This window comes from Oryctolagus cuniculus, chromosome 12, assembly GCF_051225735.1.
Source record: "Oryctolagus cuniculus isolate XC-2025 breed Fujian yellow rabbit chromosome 12, ASM5122573v1, whole genome shotgun sequence".
Classification (NCBI taxonomy): domain Eukaryota; kingdom Metazoa; phylum Chordata; class Mammalia; order Lagomorpha; family Leporidae; genus Oryctolagus; species Oryctolagus cuniculus.
In genome coordinates this window covers 73,280,698-73,300,252 of record NC_142878.1, presented here as the reverse complement: position 1 = coordinate 73,300,252, position 19,555 = coordinate 73,280,698, and the positions used below count along the sequence as shown (strand labels likewise).

General features: G+C 42.9%; 1 protein-coding gene across 31 annotated transcripts in view; it reads right to left on the bottom strand.

The window, feature by feature from the left end:
* The window catches only part of LOC149123101 (uncharacterized), a 51,953-nt gene that overhangs the window by 31,355 nt on the left and 1,043 nt on the right, over positions 1-19,555 (bottom strand). For 5 of the 31 annotated variants that reach the window (XR_016218118.1, XR_016218123.1, XR_016218108.1 and 2 more), the window contains exons 3-4: positions 13,567-13,593; positions 11,071-11,472 (exon numbers count right to left, since the gene is read on the bottom strand). The exons of 5 other annotated variants lie outside the window; for them this stretch is intronic. Coding sequence is in view for 5 of the 26 variants with exons in the window: in XM_089310326.1 (XP_089166452.1) it covers positions 11,383-11,476; positions 13,567-13,593 (121 nt within the window). In the remaining 21 variants the exon portion in view is untranslated. Of the gene's footprint in view, positions 1-7,446; positions 7,540-11,070; positions 11,477-13,566; positions 13,594-15,004; positions 15,142-17,553; positions 17,623-19,555 lie in introns of those variants that run through there. 21 more of the 31 variants (XR_016218124.1, XR_016218130.1, XR_016218129.1 and 18 more) reach the window with 8 other exon arrangements.

Sequence of the window (19,555 nt, the reverse complement as noted above, 5' to 3'; positions counted from 1 at the left end):
TGTATCCAACTGAAGCTAGGAACCCAGACTTCAATCTGGGCCCCTAAAAGAGTGGCAGATTCCTAAGTATTTGAGCCATCTCCTGATGCATCCCAGAGTATGCATTAGCAGGAAGCTGGACTTGGAAGCAGAACTGTGACTTGAACCCAGGCACTCACATATATAGTATGTGGGTATCCTAAGTGGTGCCTTAATTGCTATGCCAAATCCCCATCCCTACAGGACTAATCTTAAAGTTCCAACCTTATCATGTCCTCTTTTGAAGATCTTTAACACCTTGTCCTATTCTCTATAGTCCCAACACAAACTGGAACCAATGTATTTGTTCTTTTCACTCACCCATATTATAGTCAGACTATTGTACTCCGTGCTTTCTTCTAATTTTCCTGTCACACACCCTTCTATTTTTTCCCCACTTCTGAATGTCTAAATTCTTCCAATTTTTTCAAGGTGAAAGGTGGACTCCTTAATGAATAGCTTTTCCCATCTTCTCTTTATGGTAAACTCCTCTTTATCCTTCAAGATTCAGTTCAAACATCATTTCATCCCTATAATGTCTGCAGGCTGTTAATAACTCTTGTACTCTGCTTCCCAGCACACTGAATATTGAATTGGAATTACTTTCTCCTTACTAAACCCTTACCTTCTCAAAAGCAAGTGTAGGATAAATTTAATCTTTGTATCCCTGGTATCTAGCATAATACTTTGTATAAGGATTAATAAATTTATTTCATAATAAATTCCTATTAACTGAGTGAGCCTATTTTCATATTCTCTGGATGGAAGTAATTTTTCCTTATTAAATTGTCCTATCATTTTCTCTATACATCTCATGTCATTTTCTTGTGATTTTTGCTTATGTGAATATCTTATATTCACTAATGGATGGTTATCATCCAAAGGCCAGAGACTTCTCATCATCTGAGGGCCTCATGGAGGATACCAAGAGCACCCTTAAACAGGCTCTCTTGGTCTTTGATCATGGCATACTGACACATCTCACAACAGCAATGTTCCAAATCTGAAGTGCTAGAGACAGGCCTAGGCAAGCTACTATGAGACTATTTTGCTTCTGTCTTTAAAAGCTGGTAGTACAGGTTTCTGCACTGTTGCTTGGGAAAGCTATCCATTTGTTTCATTAATCCTTGTGGAAACAGAGGGGAATGAGATGAACATTATTATTTCAACATACAAATAAGGAAAGAAGGCTTGGAGTGCTCCAGTGACTTAGTTATCATGCAGCTGGTGAGAACCAGGACTCAAAAGCAGCTACGTGCAACTCTGCAGCACAAGCCCTTTCCCATGCCATCATGGGACACTCATGTTTCTGAGAAAAACACTGGGGAAAACCCTTGAATGTAAGGGGAGCATAACCTGCCAGGTCCCAGGGGCAGGCCTGCACGAAAACTGTACTGAGGAAATCCTTGAGGAGTACAAATTAACTTATCAACTTTTATCTTGAGCATAAGGAAAACACCTACTTTCCAATAGGGCTAGGGTTAGAGACTGTTTCTCCAAGGGATAGAGAGAAGATAGTAGCTACAGTTGTGGGAAAAGGGAACAAAAACTACAGGACTTAACAGCTGGGAAGAAACATTAAAACAGAGTGGAAATCAAGCTGAACTCACTACAGGGGGAAATACACTGAAGGGGACACCAAAGGTAGACAGGGTTTGTTCAGTTCAACTACCATTAAGTATGCTATGCTAGACACCACAGTCAATGTGAACAACACAAATGGCTCCTGCCTGCAAGTTTGATAGCCTGTCCCAGGCAGTCTGTAGACAGGAAAGGGAGGCACGGTGCCAGGGTGGGGCCTTCTCTAAAAAGCCGGAGTCTAGATTGATCCCATCCCAAAGCTAGGATAGGAGGAACCTGTGGGTTATTAATAGCAGGCAGGGTAAAAGACTCTCCCAGGTTACCTAACACTGGGCCTGATGATTTGTAGTCTTGTCTAATACCTACATATATGTGAGTGACAGGGGATGTGTCACCCACTGCTTAGGTGCTATAAAAAGAAGGAAACTGCATTGTCTTTGTTTTCTGTTGCTGTAACAAAATATCTGAAATTGGGCAATGTATAAAGACAGGTTTATTCAGTTCACAGTTCTGGAGACAGGAAGTCCATGAGCATGGTTTCTGTATCTGCTAAGCATCTGGTGGAGGGTTCTGGTTGCATCCTAACATGGCAGAGGGCATCACACAGTGAGGCAGAGCAAGAGTCTGAGTTCAGATTTCTTTCTTTTCTTTTCTTTTTTTTTTTTTTTTTGACAGGCAGAGTGGATAATGAGAAAGAGAGAGAGAAAGGTCTTCCTTTTGCCGTTGGTTCCCCCTCCAATGGCCACCACGGCTGGCGCGCTGCAGCCAGCGCACCGCACTGATCCGAAGGCAGGAACCAGGTGCTTCTCCTGGTCTCCCATGGGGTGCAGGGTCCAAGCACTTGGGCCATCGCCATCCTCTACTGCCTTCCCGGGCCACAGCAGAGAGCTGGCTTGGAAGAGGGGCAACTGGGAAAGAATCCGGCGCCTGGACCGGGACTAGAACCCGGTGTGCCGGCGCTGCTAGGTGGAGGATTAGCCTATTGAGCTGTGGCGCCGGCCCAGATTTCTCTTCTCATCAAGCTTCTGAAGGTATCCTGAGATTCCATCCTCATCTTACCTAATCCTAATTACCTCACAAAGGTCCCACCTCCAAATACCATTAACAGATGAATTTGGATTAAATCTCCAACATATGATTTTGAAGGGACACATCAAAACCATAGCACCTGTTCTCTGGCCCCCAAAATTCATCTCCTTACATGTAAAACACATTCATTCTAATAGCCATCAGTTCATTTTAAAAAATATTTATGCATTTAAGAGGTAGAGTTACAGATAGACAGAGGGGTCTTCTATCTGTTGGTTCACTCTCCAAATAGCCATAAGCAGAAAACTGGATCAGAAGAGGAGCAATTGGGATATGAACCAGTGCCCATACAGAATGCTGGTGCCGCAGTTGGAGGCTTAGCCTACTATACCATAGCACCATTCCTCTAGCCATCAACTCTTAACTCATTCCAGCATAAACTCCAAAGTCCAAGTCTAGAATCTCATCTGAAACAGATATGAGTGTGCCATAGTTTAAATGTTTTGTCCGTATCAGGACTCAGGTTTAGGGGTTAGGCAATTAGCTCAGCTGTGAAGATGCCTGCATCCCAAGCTAGAATACCTGGGTGTGATGCCCAGTTCTGGCTCCTGACTCTACCTTCCTGCTAATGCAGACCCTGGGAGGTAGTGGTGATGACTCAAGTAATTGAGTTCCTACCACCCACCATATGGGAGACGTGGATTGTTTCCAGATCTTGGCTTTGGCCTTCCTCAAGGCCTGGCTGTTATGGGCATTTGAGGAGTAAATCAACATACAGGAGCTCTATTTGTCTCCCTCCCTCTCTCTCTCTTTTTTTTTTAATTTGACAGGTAATTATAGACAGTGAGAAAGAGAGAAAGGTCTTCCCTCTGTTGGTTTACTTCCCAAATGGCTGCCACAGCTGGTGCTGTGGCGATCTGAAGCCAGGAGCCAGGTGCTCCCTCCTGGTTTCCCACGCGGGTGCAGGGGCTCAAGCACTTGGGTCATCCTCTACTGTCCTCCCGGGCCACAGCAGAGAGCTGGACTGGAAGAGGAACAACCGGGACTAGAACCCAGTGCCCATATGGGATGCCGGCACTGCAGGCGGAGGATTAACTGAGACATGGTGCCAGCCTGTCTCCCTCTCTAACAAAAACTAAAAAAAAAAAAAAAAAAAAAAAAAAGTTAAGTTGATTAATAATCCAACAATGGTCCGTAATTGTTGAAGTGAAAGGAAGAGTCCCATGTCTCTCATCAGCCATCAATGCTGCTTCCCAGGGACTTCACTGGTGGGGATCCAGAATCAGAAACTGAGTACAGGTATTCCTACACTGAATGTGGCTGTTTTAACCACTAGGCTAAATGCCCACCCCACAATTCTCATCTTAAACCAAAAGGCAGAAATGATTAAATTGTGAGAAAAGAATGTGGAAAACTGAGCTATGTTTCTTGCGTCAGTTAGCCAAGTTGCAAATGCGAAGAAAAAGTTCTTGAAGGAGATTAAAACCATTACTCCAGTGAACACACAAGTGGCAGGAAAGCAAACCAGCCTTATTGCTGACTGGAGAAAGCTTCAGTGGTCTGGATAGAAGAACAAACAAGCACACATGTTTTTAACACTAGAGTGGCTAATGTCAGGCCTACAGGCTGTGTAAAGTCTGTAAAATCATTTGGTCTGGCCCTGTGAATACAACCACGGTGGGACTTGAGATTCAACAAATCTATAGCAGGGGCTGGTGCTAGGGCATAGTAGGTTAAGCCTCTGCCTGAAGCAGAGGCATCCCATATGAGTGCTGGTTCAAGTTCTGGCTGCTGCACCTCTGATCTGGTTCTCTGCTTATGGCCTGTGAAAGCAGTGGAAGAGAGGACAGCCCAAGTCTTTGGGTCCCTGCACCCACATGGGAGACTTAGAAGAAGCTCATGGCCTCAGATCAGCCTAGCTCCAGACACTGAAGCCATTTGGGGAGTGAACCAGCAGAGAGAAGACCTCTTTCCTGGTTTCTCCCTAATAAATAAATCTTGAAAAAATCTATAGCAGACTATTTAACAAGTTGATCATTTTGTATGGCTTATAAATATCCAAATGGCCCTTCAAAAGAAAAAGGTCCTCTGCCCGACCCCACGCCAAAGCCTACCACAGGACAAGGTCCTTTCTCTCTTCAATTCTGTAAAGGCTGAGGTGAAGATCCTACAGAAGAAAAGTTGTAAGTTAGCACATGTGGTAGAATGAGAAGGCTGTGCCAAGATGGTGCTGAAGAGTGTCAGTTACTCAGGAAATGGCTTTGGAACCCACCTGGCAAAGGAGCCTGCTTGGCAATAGGCAGTGATTGGTTACGGCATAAACTGCTCCTTGACCAGATTGGCTGCCTCGGCTATATAAGCTGCAGCACCAACTGAAATAAACAAGTCTGCAAGCTGCTTGCCTCTAGCCCACTTTCACCTGACTCCCAGTGTCTGTGTCATGACTCCGCGCCTCTTGCCCCCACCGCGCTTCTCCTCTCAGAACAAATCCACAGCAACGAGCACAGATTGGTTTACAAGATTAAAGTCGCTATTTTCATAATATACAAGTGCAAGGTGAAGAAAGTGCTGGTCTGGAAAGTGTGGCAAGTTATCCAAAAAACTTAGCTAAGATTATTGATGAAGCTGGCTATATTAAACAAGCATATATTAGAAGATGCTACCTAGGATTTCCATAGCTAGAAGGAAATCAATGTCTGGCTTCAAATCCTCAAAAAAGAGGTCGACTCTTTTGTTAGGGGCTAATACAGTTAGTTGAAGCCAATGCTCATTTTTCATTCTGAAAATGCTAAGGCCCTTAAAAATGTCTTAAATTAACTTTACCTGTGCTCTACAAATGTGAACAACAAAGCCTGGATGACAGCACATCTGTTTACAACATGGTTTACTGCATATTTTAAACCCACATTATTGCCTATTAACAATGTACCTGGTCATCCAACAGCTCTGATGGGGATGTATGATGAGTTTAATGTTTTCATGCTAGCAACACGAATCTTATTTGAGAAATATATTTGGTAAGGCTATTGCTGCCATACAAAGTGATTTCACTGATGAATCTGGGCAAAGTTAAAATAAAAATCTTCAGGAAAGAATTCACCATTCCAGATGCCGTTATGAATATTCATGATTCATAGGAGGAGGTTAAAAAAAAAAAAGTTGATCTCAACTCTTATGTATGACTCTGAAGGGTTCAAGACTTCAATGGTGGCCGGCACCACAGGGTTGCAGCGCCGGCACCCTGGGTTCTAGTCCTGGTTGCCCCTCTTCCAGTCCAGCTCTCTACTGTGGCCCGGGAGTGCAGTGGAGGATGGCTCAAGTTCTTGGGCCCTGCACCCACATGGGAGACTAGGAGAAGCACCTGGTTCCTGGCTTCAGATCAGCATAATGCACCGGCCACATGGCTATGGCGCAGCAGGTTAACACCCTGGCCTGAAGTGCCGCCATCCTATATGGACGCTAGTTCAAGACCCGGCTGCTCGACTTCTGATCCAGCTTTCTGCTATGGCCTGGGAAAGCAGTAGAAGATGGCCCAAGTCCTGGTTCCTGGCTTTAGATTGGCACAGCTCCAGTCTTTGTGGCCAACTGGGGAGTGAATCATTGGATGAAAGACCTCTCTGTCTCTGCCTCTCCTCTCTCTCTGCGTAGGTCTCACTTTCAAATAAATAAATAAATCTTTAAAAAAAACAAAGACTTAAATGGAGGAAGTAATTGCATATGCCATTGAAACAGTAAGAGAATCAGACTCAAAAGTTAAGGCTCACGGTTTGAGACCTGGCTGCTTCACTTCTGATCCAGTTCTCTGCTGTGGCCTGGGAGGGCAGTGGAAGATGGACCAGGTCTGGGGGGCCCTTTCACCTGCATGGGAGACCTGGAGGAGGCTCCTGGCTTCAGATTGGTGCAGCTCCAGCTGTTGCAGCCATCTGGGGAGTGAACCAGCAGAAGGAAGACCTCTCTCTCTCTCTGCCTCTCTGTAACTCTTTCAAATAAATAAAAAAACTTAAAAAAAAAAAAAAATAAAAAAGGTTAAGGCTCAGAGCCTGAAGACATGACTGAATTGCTACAATGTTATGATAAAACTTTACATATAAAGAGCTACTTCTTGCCAGTGAGCAAAGAAAGCAGTTTCTGAGACAGAATCTACTTCTGTTGAAAATACTATGAATACTGTCAAAATGATAGGAAAGGATTTAGAAGATTACATAAAAGTAGTCCATAAAGCAACAGTAAGATTTGAGAGGACTCCAATTTTTTACAAGTTCTAATGTGGGTAAAATGCTATCAACAAGCATCACATGCTACAAAGAAGTGTTTCATGGTAGGAATTCAATCAATGCAGTAAACATCATTGTTCCTATTTAAGAAACTGCCACAGTCCACCAAACCGCACCCTGGTCAGCAGACATCCAACACTGAGGCAAGACTATTACCAAAATGACTTGACTTGCTATAGTCTTGCGATGATCATTAGCATTTTTAAGCAGTATTTTTGAATTAAGGTCTATACATTGTTTTTTTTAGACACAATGCTACTGCATATTTTATTAGACTACAGGAGTACAAACACAACTTTTATATGGACTGGGAAAAAGTAGTGTGTCATTTGCTTTATTGTGTTGTTTTATTAAGATGGTCTGAGAAAAAAACGCTGCAATATCTGAGGTATGTCTGCAATTCATATCACTCCACTGTTACAACCAGATTGGGAATAGGAGATAGTTCCAAGCTCTTCACATTATAAACTTGGAATGTCCTTGAGAAGAAACGAGAAAAAGCAATGACCGAGCGGATGGGCTAAATGCCCAGAATTAACTGGGGGATGTTCCTACTTTGCATTTATTCTCTCTTCAGCTGTACAAGTAGACAGGGAGGGCACAAGGGTGTGTTGGGACGGAGCTCTTAATTTATGTTCTGAAAGGACAATGAGAAAGTGTCAGTATCAGTTCAGTATTTTGAATACTGAGCAACAGAAATAGAGTCGAATGCTTGAGGAAGCAAAACTTGGTGATTTAGAAGATTTAGGTTTGGGAATTTGGTCAGTTCATTCTTCTATGGCTTCCATAAGGCCCAGTACACCTTTGGCTCCTATCACTGAACTCTAGCTGCTTTAATAGGAAAGGAGAGGACACACTCCAGAAATCTTGCACATTTTCACACTTGAGTTTTCTTCCACTTGTTGCCCCAGGCTTTTACTCAAGAAAGAACACAGCAGGGAGGAAAGAGGAGTCAGTTACATTTGAGAAGCTGCACGGTTTAGTAGAAACAAAGCATGAGTTTGGATGGAGGCCCACATAGTGGGAATAAAGGCCTAATTTTCCTATTTTCTGCCTGCTTAACTAGAGCTCTATCTTCCCACTTGTAAAGATTAAATGAAATAATCTGTGTGAAAGCTAAATAAATGTATGAGAATGAAGTAGTGTGTACTAATATCTAGCATTTTAATTTCCATGTATTACAGTATGACATGTAACTTGTATATACTAACTTTAGCAGGCAACAGAACCACAAAAGGTAAGATAATCAAAGTATAATTATAGTTATTGGCTATATATAATTATAGTTGACCTTAGCACCTTACCAGGGCAGGTGTTATGGAACAGTGAGAGTTGTCACTTGGGACACCTGCATCCCATATTGGAGTGCCTAGGTTTGCGTCTCTGCTCTGCTTTGGATCCAAGTACTTGAGTTCCTGACCCCCAAGTGGCAGACCCAGATGGAGTTCTGGCCTCCTGGGACTGGCCAAGCCCAGCCCTAGCTGTTGCTGGCAATTGGGGAGCGAACCAGCAGATGGAAGATACCTTTGTCACTCTGCCTCTCTGATAAATAGTAAAATATTTTTAAAAAACTTACAGGAATTTTCAACACATAAAGAAGCAGAGAGTAAAGACCTCCAGATACCCACCATCCAGCTTCTACAATTATTATTCAACTATTACTTTCTTTTGATATAGCCAACCATTTACACCCCAACACCACAGTACTTTTGAAAAACATCCCAAATATCATTTCCTCTAAAATATGTTAGCATGTCTCTGAAAGATAGGTTTAAAGATTCCTATCATTAACACCATTCTTTTTAATTTTTTAAAAGATTTATTTGAAAGTCATAGTTAAACAGAGAGGAGAGGCAGAGCGAGCAAGAGCGATTCTTCCATCCGCTGGTTCAATCCCCAGTTGGCCGCAACGGCAGGAGCTGCGCCAATCCGTAGCCAGGAGCCAGAAGCCAGAAGCTCCCTCCAGGTCTCCCATGTGGGTGCAGGGGCCTAAGCACTTGGGCCAACTTCTACTGCTTTCCCAGGCCACAGCGGAGAGCTGGATTGGAAGTGGAGCAGCTGGGTCTCAAACCAGCACCCATATGGGATGCTGGTGCTCAGGCCAGGGTGTTAACCTGCTGCACCACAGCGTCGGCCCCTAACACCATTCTTATATCTAATATCAAACAAAATTAATGATTTCTTGTTATCTTCAAATATCCAATCATGTATCTAGTATCACTTATAGCTCATTAGGCAAATAAATTTAACTACATTTTCATATCTCTTTTAACTTGAGATGGAAGAGGAGCCCGAATCCAAGCAACTCCTGAGAGGCAAATTAAAATTCAGATACTGGGGGGTGACACTGCAGGCAGAGGATTAACCTAGTGAGCTGTGGCGCCGGATTCTGTCCCGGCTGCTCCTCTTCCAGTCCAGCTCTCTGCTGTGGCCCGGGAGTGCAGTGGAGGATGCCCAAGTTCTTGGGCCCTGCACCCGCATGGGAGACCAGGAGTTAATACCTGGCTCCTGGCTTCGGATCCGCGTAGCGCGCTGGCCACAACAGCCATTTGGGGAGTGAACCAACTGAAGGAAGACCTTTCTCTCTAACTCTGTCAAAAAAAAAAATCAGATACTGGGGCTCGTGCTACGGCATAGCTGGTAAGGCTGCAGCCTGCAAATGCCGGCATCCCACATGGGCACTGGTTTAAGGCCTGGCTGTACCACTTCCGATCCAGTTCCCTGCTAATGCACCTGGGAAAGCAGCAGATCCCTGCCACCCATGAGGGAGACTAGATGAAGCTCCTGGCTTCGGCCTGGCCTGGTCCTGGCTTTTGTGGTCATCTGGGCACTGAACCAGTGGATGGAAGATCTTTCTCTCTGCCTCTGCCTCTCCTTCTCTGTAACTGACTCTCAAATAAATAAATTAATCTTAAAAAAATAAAAATAAAAAACCTCAAAGACCTTCATCAAATTGGAAAATTTCCCAACAGTCACCCTTCATGACTAAAGAGGTCACTGTTTCCAAACTATGCAGGGACTATATGGACAGTATGCTGGTCCCAGTTAACTTCAAGTACAGGATACTATTAACTGTTATGGCAATTATTTTTGAACAGACCTTATGAAAACTAGAGACACATTGTTTAGTTGGCTTGGTCTGTGAAAAACTATAGACACATCGTCTCAACCAGCTTGGTTGCCATAGCAAAATACCAGTTGTGTGGCTTAAATAACAAATTTATTTCCCACAATTTTGGAGGCGAGGAAGTCTAAGCTTCCAGCCAATTTGGTTGTTGGTGAGGGCTTTCTAACTAACTTGAAGAGGGCCAACTTCTCACTTCATCTTTTTCTTTTTTTAAAGATTTATTTACTTATTTGAAAGTCAGAGTTACACAGAGAGAGAAAGAGAGGCAGACAGAGAGGGAGGTCTGTCTTTCTTCTTCTTTTTTTTTTTTTTTGACAGGCAGAGTGGACAGTGAGAGAGAGAGACAGAGAGAAAGGTCTTCCTTTGCCGTTGGTTCACCTTCCAATGGCTGGCGCGACCGGCGCGCTGCGCTGATCCGATGGCAGGAGCCAGGAGCCAGGTGCTTTTCCTGGTCTCCCATGGGGTGCAGGGCCCAAGCACCTGGGCCATCCTCCACTGCACTCCTGGCCACAGCAGAGAGCTGGCCTGGAAGAGGGGCAACCGGGACAGAATCCAGTGCCCTGACCGGGACTAGAACCCGGTGTGCCGGCGCTGCAAGGTGGAGGATTAGCCTAGTGAGCCGCGGCATCGGCGGGAGGTCTTTCATCTGCTGGTTCACTCCCCAATTGGCCGCAACAGCCAGAACTGTGCCAAGCCGAAGGCAGGAGCTTCCTCCAGGTCTTCCACGTGGGTACAGGGTTCCAAGGACCTCGACCATCCTCCACTGCTTTCCCAGGCCATAGCAGAGAGCAGGATGGGAAGTGTAAGAGCCAGGACTCAAACTGGTACCCATATGGGATGCCAGCACTGCAGGTGCCTGTCTCCTCACTTTAACTTTTACACGGTTTTTCTCTGTTCTTGATGAGATATCCTTCTCCTCCCTTAAGACCACTAATCCAATTTTGAAAGCCCTACCCTCCTAAATATCTCTCAAAGGTCCCATCTCCAAAAACCTCCCGCTGGCGGAAGGGGCTTCAGAGCAAAAAACACATGGAGTCAGTATACTACAAAGTGAACAGAAGACATTTATATAGTTGGAAAAAGGTGAGAAAGCATCAAGGATACACATACCCACACACATTTCCAGCACATTAGCGTCAACTTGAAAATGAAGCTGAGGGGCCGGCGCTGTGGCGTAGGAGGTAATGTCGCTGCCTGTAGTGCCGGCATCTCAAACAGGCACCGGTTCGAGTCTCGGCTGCTCCACTTCTGATCCAACTCTCTGCTATGGCCTGGGAAAGCAGTAGAAGATGGCCCAAGTGCTTGGACCTTTGCACCCGCATGGGAGACTGGGAAGAGGCTCCTGGCTCCTGATCAGTACAGCTCCACCCGTTGCGGCCAACTGGGGAGTGAACCAGCGGATGGAAGACTTCTCTTTCTGTCTCTTGACTCTCCTGTGTAACTCTGGCTTTCAAATAAATATTAAAAAAAAAGAAGCTGAGACTGAGCAAGTTTGGGTTACTGAATGATACTGTTTGTTAACTGATGACATCCCAGAGTATCTAATTTTAATCCTTGTTAGCAGTGATCTGTTAGGAGACCAAAAAGGAGAAAAGGAGAGGAACTGAAAAGGGTAAGCAGGAGCTTTCAAAAAATCAATAAATGAAGCATGAAGTCATTTTAGCAGATCTCCCTCTTTCAAACGAAAAACAAAGTCTGGGGAGCAGGTATTTGGTCTATCTGTTAAGATGTAAGCATCCCACATGAGATTACCCTGGTTCAATAGCTGGTTTCAGCTTCCCAGTTACAGACCCTTGGAGTCGAAAGTGATGGCTAAAGGAACTGGATTCCTGCCACCTGCTACTGAAGTGGGAGACTGGAGTCCAGCCCTGGTGGTTTTGGCTACCAGGAGAGTGAATTAGTGGGGAAGACAGCTCTCTCTCTCTTCTCCTTCCCCTCAAAAGCCTGTAAAGTGTTCTTTTCAAAGATCCCTTATGCCTTTAGAATTTATTTATTGGAAAGGTAGGGTGAGAGAGCAACAGAAATAGATTCTCCATCCACTGGTTCACTCCCCAAATGCCTGCAAGTCAGGGCTGTGCCAGGTTGAAGTCAGAAGCCTAGAACTTCATCTGGGGTTTCACATGGGTGGTAAGGACCCAATTACTAAGCCATCATAGGCTACCTCTCAGGGTGCACATAAGCAGGAAGTTGGTTTAGAAGCAGAGCCGCTGGGACTTGAACCCAGTGCTCCATTATAAAATATGGGCATCCCAAGGGTTGGCTTACCCACTGCTCTGCAAACTCACCCCCTCCTAACTTTTAAAGGCATATAGTTGCTCAGGCGCTGGTAACATAGCTGTCCAGATAGTGCTGGTAAATCGAAAAATAACAAGAACTAACATTTGAGTCCTTACCCTGTGCAAGTACTTTTCTAGGCACTTTACATGTGCTAATTATATATAAAAAATATGAGGTAGATTCTATTATATTCTCTATAGATGTGGGCTGTGAAGTATGGAGAGATTATGTGACTTGCCCAAGGACTGACAGCTAGTATGTTATGTAGCTGAGACTGAAAAGCAGGCAGTTGGGCTCCAGAGGTTAAGATGTTTTATGATTTATAAAATGAGTAAAAAGTCTGGTATGCCAGAGAGTTAGCATGCCACATCGATTCCTTTCCTTCCCGCCACGTTACTTTTGTTACAGCTCACTCAGGTGATTATTCCTAGAACATTTTCTTCACACCCTGATATAATCCCCAGTGCAGGCAGAATCCAAGGGGCCAACATTCCTTTCCCTTTCCTGTGCCACTTCAGCACCAAAGCAAGACTGATTAAAAAAATCATTTTCAGCTATCATGTTGGGGAAATTTTTTGTGTAATTCGTAATTTTTTCCTCTTAGCAGTTTGATTCTCTGCAATCCCAACAAAGGCTGAAGGATCTTTTTCAATTCTGCTAGGCTTGCAAACGTGCCAAGAAAAAAAGTCTGTAGGTGGAGCTGTTTGTAGTCATTCCTGGCCCCTTTCCAGGTTGCTGGCTGTTTTGACTGCATAAGCAACCATGTTTGTACTAGCTGTGGGTGTGCAGCTGCAGGAGCGGCACCAAAGAATTTCTGTATCCTGAGCAAATTCTGTTAACTGAACTCCATTTCCTCCACTTAACCAAATGGTCTTGTTATTTGTCCTAAAAAGCTGGCAGGTAAAAATCCAAAAATTTGGCACTCTTCTAGTTTATCAGCAAGGCTGTGGGGAAACGTTTGGTAGCTGAAGGGCATATGAAAAATTTTGCACAATTCCACCTCTAGGAAGTGGGATATGCCATACAAGGAATAGATGGCTGAGTACAAGAATATTCACACAAGAACCAATTAGAATACAAAGGATCAGAAACCCAATGCTCCTTAATTGGATAAGGACTAGTTAAATAATCTGCAGGGGTAAGGAAAAAGGGCACCAGTGTGGAAAGCCCAAGATATCTTAAGTGCAAGGTACACAGAAGTATGCATGGTATCCTACTCTCTGGATAAAAATCAGAAAAAATAAGGCTGTTTATTCTTACCTGCACGCATAAAATGGAAAGAAAAACCTATGGAAGAATACACAAGAAAACAAAGTAGAGGTTAGCTTGGGGGTTGGGAAGCAGATGGACAGAAAATAGCAATGAGCTCTTAAAATGTTTCTGAACCAGTGGATGGATTATCTAGTCAACTAATTTTTAGAAATCTGCAGATCTAACCAACCAAAAGTTATTGAATGCCTACTGTGTTACAGTAATATACATGGGTGAGGCTGCCCAATGCAACTACCTCTGGGCTGCAAAAAATAAGGCTGAATGAATTCCTGGAAATCAAAGTTCTTGGTCCCTCTGGGGAATTCTGAGATCTGACTTTGCCAAAGAATTTTTAATTGCTTACTGCATGTCTTCTCTAGAACTCAGAGCAGGTAGAAAAGAAATAGAAGACATCATGCTTCCCCAATCCATTTAAAACTCTTCAGCAGTCTGTCTGCCCCCAAATCCCACATTCTTTACCTACAGATTTAAAAACAAATCAGAATGAACTAGAAATTGCATTATGACAGAACATTTTTCTTTTAGTTTTCTTTAATCTTATAATGCTATTTTAATAGTAAATAAATGGCTTTTAAAAACTTAGTAGGGAAAAGTGTTCTTCTCCGATTATGGTGGATTGAATTTTGAGATGCTGTGGCTTTTCAAAAGGCATGTGTTCAGGGAGGGGCACTGTGGTGCAGTGGGTTAAGCTACTGCTTGGAATGTCTACATCCCACATTAAAGTGCTTGCTGGTTCAAGTCCCAGCTGCTTTGCTTCTAATCAATTTTTCGTTCAATATGCCTGGGAAAGGCAGAGGATGATGGCCCAAGCACTCGGGTCCCTGTCACCCTTGTTGGAGACTTGGATGGCTTCTGGTTTCGGCCTGGCCTAGCCCAGGCATAAAGAGTGAACCAGTAGATGGAAAATCTTTCAAATAAATAAATAAATCTTAAAAACAAACAAAAAAAAGCACATATTCACCACCAGCAGAAACTAGGTTTGTTCCAAGTTTCAATGGTCTTCACTGGCAAAACTGTCTTAGTCTGTTCCCTCAGAATTTCAGGTGACTAACACAGAACTGTGAATCCAATGAAAAATGTTACCTAACATTTCTAATGTTTTCCAAAGGATCCAAACCACTGGTGATACTCAAAATGGTGCTAACCAGTACAGGAACAATCACATAGCAAGAAATTCATTCTGTTTATCTTCTATACAAGATGTCAGATTCAGAACACTTGGCTGGCAAGTGTGTATAGCTAGGAATTAATAAATGGCTTTGTTTTGATTATTCTAATTGTTACAGTTAATATCTTAATTTTTCCCCATATTATCAGAGGCTTAGAACAGTGACATGTCAGGATTACGCACTCACAGAAGCATGAGAGAGAGAGTGAGCGCGTGCACACGCGCAGGTGCTGCTGCCTATGTTTTCAGTGCTTCTTTTTCCTTGATTCACATTCTAGAGTCTTCTGTAGCAGCCACTTCGCTCCCCAGGAATGGGGTAGTACACAGCATGAACTCAGTCAGGCTGGTTTTAAATGCTGGTTCTTCATCTCATGGTGTGTATCTACAAAGTCAGTCTACAAAATGAGACTAGAATCGGCTACTCTGGAATCTGAGAGAGCAAATGTAGAACAGCTGGCACAGTTTAACAGATGCTAAATAAATGCTAATTCCCTCTCCTTCCTTGACTTCTCCTCCTCTATATTTAAAGATTTCATTTTTTCATATTCTTTCATTCATTTCTATGGCTTCATTATTATACTTAGATGGAGAACTTCTAAATCTTATCACCAATTCTGACCTTTTTTTTTTCCATCAGAGTACCAAACTCTGGCTTCTGTTTAATAATAGTTCCACCTTATAACATGGCATCATCTTAAACTCAGTATGTATAAAGTAGAAGTTCTCTCTCTCCCCACTTCTGCTCTTTCTTCTCTTAGTTTACTCATTCCAATATGACATCATATTGAAGACTCAGGCTCAAAATCTCAACCATCCTTAACTCTTCCCCTTTTCCCATCCCGTCAAATCAGATATAAAATTTTTATGTGTACTTTTACTAGCCTGCAAAGGATTACAAATAAAAAAAATTTGGTTTCATCACTATCTTCATCCTCCACACACAGATGAGAAAAGTTAGGAGAGGTCCTGAACATATGCCTTTAAAACGACAGCCCCCAAACTTCTTAAAACTTATACTTCTGACTCCACACTGCAAGAATGCTCTTTCAACTTAGCACACTGCCTCAACTTTTCTAGGATCTTTCTCATCTGTCTCTCCTCTCCTTCACCTCTGCCATCCCCAGAATTCAGGCTTAAGTTATCTTTGCTACGTGTAATGCAATATAGAAACCCAACATTGCCTACAAGAGTCTTTTCTAACTTATTAGAAATTAGAAAAAGCTCCTGCAGAATTTAATCTTATTTACTTATGAGAGAGAGAGAGAAAAAGAGACAATTTCCCACCTGCTGGCTCTCTTCCCAAATGCCTGCAATGTCTCTGATCAGGCTAGGCAGAAGCAGAGAATGAGATCCACTCCCATGTGGGTAGCAAAAATTCAACTACTTAGGCCATGACCAATGCCTCCCAGAGTCTGCTTTAGCAGGAAAACTGGAATCAGGAGCCGGAACCAAGCTATCAAACCCAGGTATGTGGGCATTTAAACCACTAGGTGAAACACCTACCCCCCAGCAAAATTTTTTAAGCATGAAATGCCTAATACACACACTAAAATCGAACTTATACTTGAACAAATCAAAGTGAATACCCATGTAACCCCCAATTCAGGTCAAGTTAACAAAACTCTGCCAGTACTCCAGAAATACCCCTTATCTCCTGGAAGCATTATCACGCCAAACGATTTCCTTTCTTTATAGTTTACAATCTAAATATATTATCCTTAATTCTGGTTTGGTTTGCCTGCCCATTGAACCTTGAGTATTCCAATGTGGTCACACCAACATACTAAGTACAACAGTTAGTGTACAGCTGCTTCAATTCTTGATCAATATTTGGAATTTTCTGGGTTTTCTGTTTTAGTCATTCTGTTTAGTAAGGAGCTGTCTCTCAGTGGAGGTAAATTTTCAACTGAGTACCTTTCCATGTTTACTGGTCATCTAGAGACACGTTTCATGAAGTGATGTTTTTTACCCATATTTCTGTTTTTATTTTTTAATTATTTTTGGGAATCTTTATAAATTCTAGAGAGGAACAAAGCAGATGTATTTCTATGGTAGAAATGAATGCATCTGCTTGCTAATGTTAGAGTATCACTAACTCCTCTTACTGTGGCCCCACGTTCACTAATGAATCCTCCTAGGAGATAATGTAGACAACTTCATTCATTCTGTCTAAACAACATGCCAAGTCTCTGTGCCAGGAAATTCACTAGATATTGGACATTTAATGAGGAACAAAAAAGTAACAGAGCACTGCTTTGGATTAAGAAACCTGTATTGGAATCCTGCCTCTAACATTCAAGAGCCTCTTGACTTTAGCCAACTTTTAAACCTATTTTAGTCTCAATTTCCTCAATGGAAAAATGGGATTAATAATCCCTCTTTTATAGTATTGCTGTGGGATTTAAGTGAGACAATACACGAGGGTGCTTCAAAAAGTTAGTGGGAAAATGCAATAAAATATATTTATTTTGGTGCTAAAAAATTTTGAAATCAATCCATACAAGAGGTGTTCAAAAAGCTCATGGAAAATCTATATTATGAAAAACTATGCAGATTTTAAATTTTTTTGCACCCAAATAAGCTTATTTTTAAATTCTACTTTCCTTGAACTTTCTCAAATACTCTCCTATATAACAGGCTTTGCACAATGGCTGACACACAGGAAGCACATAATAATATTAGTGATTACAAGTCTGGTTATTTCCATGTCTGTAAGAAAAAAAAAAAAAAAGAACACAGTTGTCTGTTCCTGTCTCAGCTATTATAGTTCTCACTATAAAATAAAAGAGACATCAGGATTTAGCTAAATTTCTGGGAATTTGGTCCTTCTGATTCCATTCATCTGAATGCTTCCAAAGCAGTGCTTCAAAAATTACCTGTGATTAAACATAATAGACACTTTCATAAAACATACTGAAAAATTACTAGAAAAGGTAAATTAAATATCAAAGACACTTAAGTAAAATAAAATCCCCCGATTTTTATTAAAGTCACACACATAAAATTAATGTTAGACTGCTAAATTCTTACTGTCATTTTCTATAAATGCCCTATGATGGGCTAGTTTTTGGAATCCACAAGTCAAAGCAATCCTGAGTTACCTGCTGGCCACTTAGTGGTCTCTTTCTAGACATAAGCATGATGTTCTAACACTCCCCTGCTCAAAAATCATCCACCGCTACCCTTGTCTCTAGGGTAAAATCCCAGCCTTCTAATCTGACACCTCAGGCCTTCAGTCTACTTCCAAACAACTTTTAAGTCTGACCTTCTACTATCATCCTCTGTTCCACTAGGCTGCACTCCCCCCCATCCCATTGGTGGCAAGGAAATGTGGCTAGTGTAGGAATTAAAATGTTAATCTCAGCTTCAATTAAAAATCACATCAGAGCACCTGGGTTTGATTTCTGACTCCACCTTCCTGCTAATGTAGACGGGCATGAAGTGGTGACAGCTCAAGTAGTTGGGTTCCTGCCACCTACAGGACCGTGTTCCCAGCTCCCCACTTCGGCCTAGTCCTGCCTAGTGTGAGCTTTTGGGGATTGGACCAGCAGATGGGAGCTCCTTCTCAAAAAATTTAAATTTAGGGGTAAGCTTTTGGCCTACTTTTTAAGACAATGCTTGGGATACCAGCCAGGAACCGCAGGGGTCTCCCACGTGGGCAGTAGGAACCCAGGTACCTGAGTACCTGTGGCCTCCCAGGATGCACATTAACATGAAGCTGGATTTGAAGTGAAGGAGCTGGATTTACGCCAGGCACTCTGATAAGGGTAGTGGATGCCTCCAATGGTGACTTAACCGCTGTGCTGAAAGCCAGCCTCTCTTCCCTTAGTTCTAATTGCTGCAGACATCACCATCCTCCAGCTGCTCCGCTGACACACAGAGAAATCACCTTTGCCAGCCCCCTGTAAGTCAATTCCTTGTTCAGTCAACCAAATTTCCAAACCCAGCAACCACTCTGGCCATTCTCCCCCCCCTATTTGCCACTACCTCAGGCCAAGTACTGTTTTCTTCAAACAGCTCTCCTGGCCTTGGATTTCTGCTTAACAGCTATCCCCCTACAATGCAGCTCTGACCTCCTGACACTGGTAGTGAAACATCTTTCAAAGACTTTTCCTGGCCTTCTCTAGACCTCTAGAAGGTCATTTCCAGGCGCTCCCGAGGCAACAATGTATTCCTCACCTAACCATCTTCGTGTCTGCCTACAGCCTTTCTACCTACTGCTGCCTTCATCTGGAAAGATCCCCCAATTTCTTTATGAGAGAAGTTGCTCCTCCCATGCCATTCCATGACTCCTGCCCTGGTCAGGAAGGAGTTATTCCTTGCATTACTGATGATGCCCACTTACTGTCTGCATCCTAAGAACAACAAGAGGCAAGATTCTATGGTTTTCCTACCTGAGTGTTACATCAAATACACTCAATGTTAAAGAAAAGCATGACATCACCATTTTGGCAAATTTCTACCAACAGAAGCAATGCAAAATATTAACGTAAAATGGACTATGGCTCCCATGCCACTTATTTTTCTTCTACTTTAAACACAAAACTTTAATAAGTTACACAAAGGTTACAAATCTTTACTACATCACTATTACAAAAGGGTAAGTGGAAAAAGATTGCTCATCTTGAGGCCACACAAAAATCAGTGGACAATGTGGATTTCAACCAAGCTTCTCGACCTGGATAAAAATTCCTGGATCAGAACTCTTCGGTGCTGTCTCTGAGATTCGCACTCCTGCCTACAGAATGGCAAAAGCTGCGGGGTGATTAAGTAGGTTGGGAAAGCCATTCCTAGGCAAAGAACGGTGTG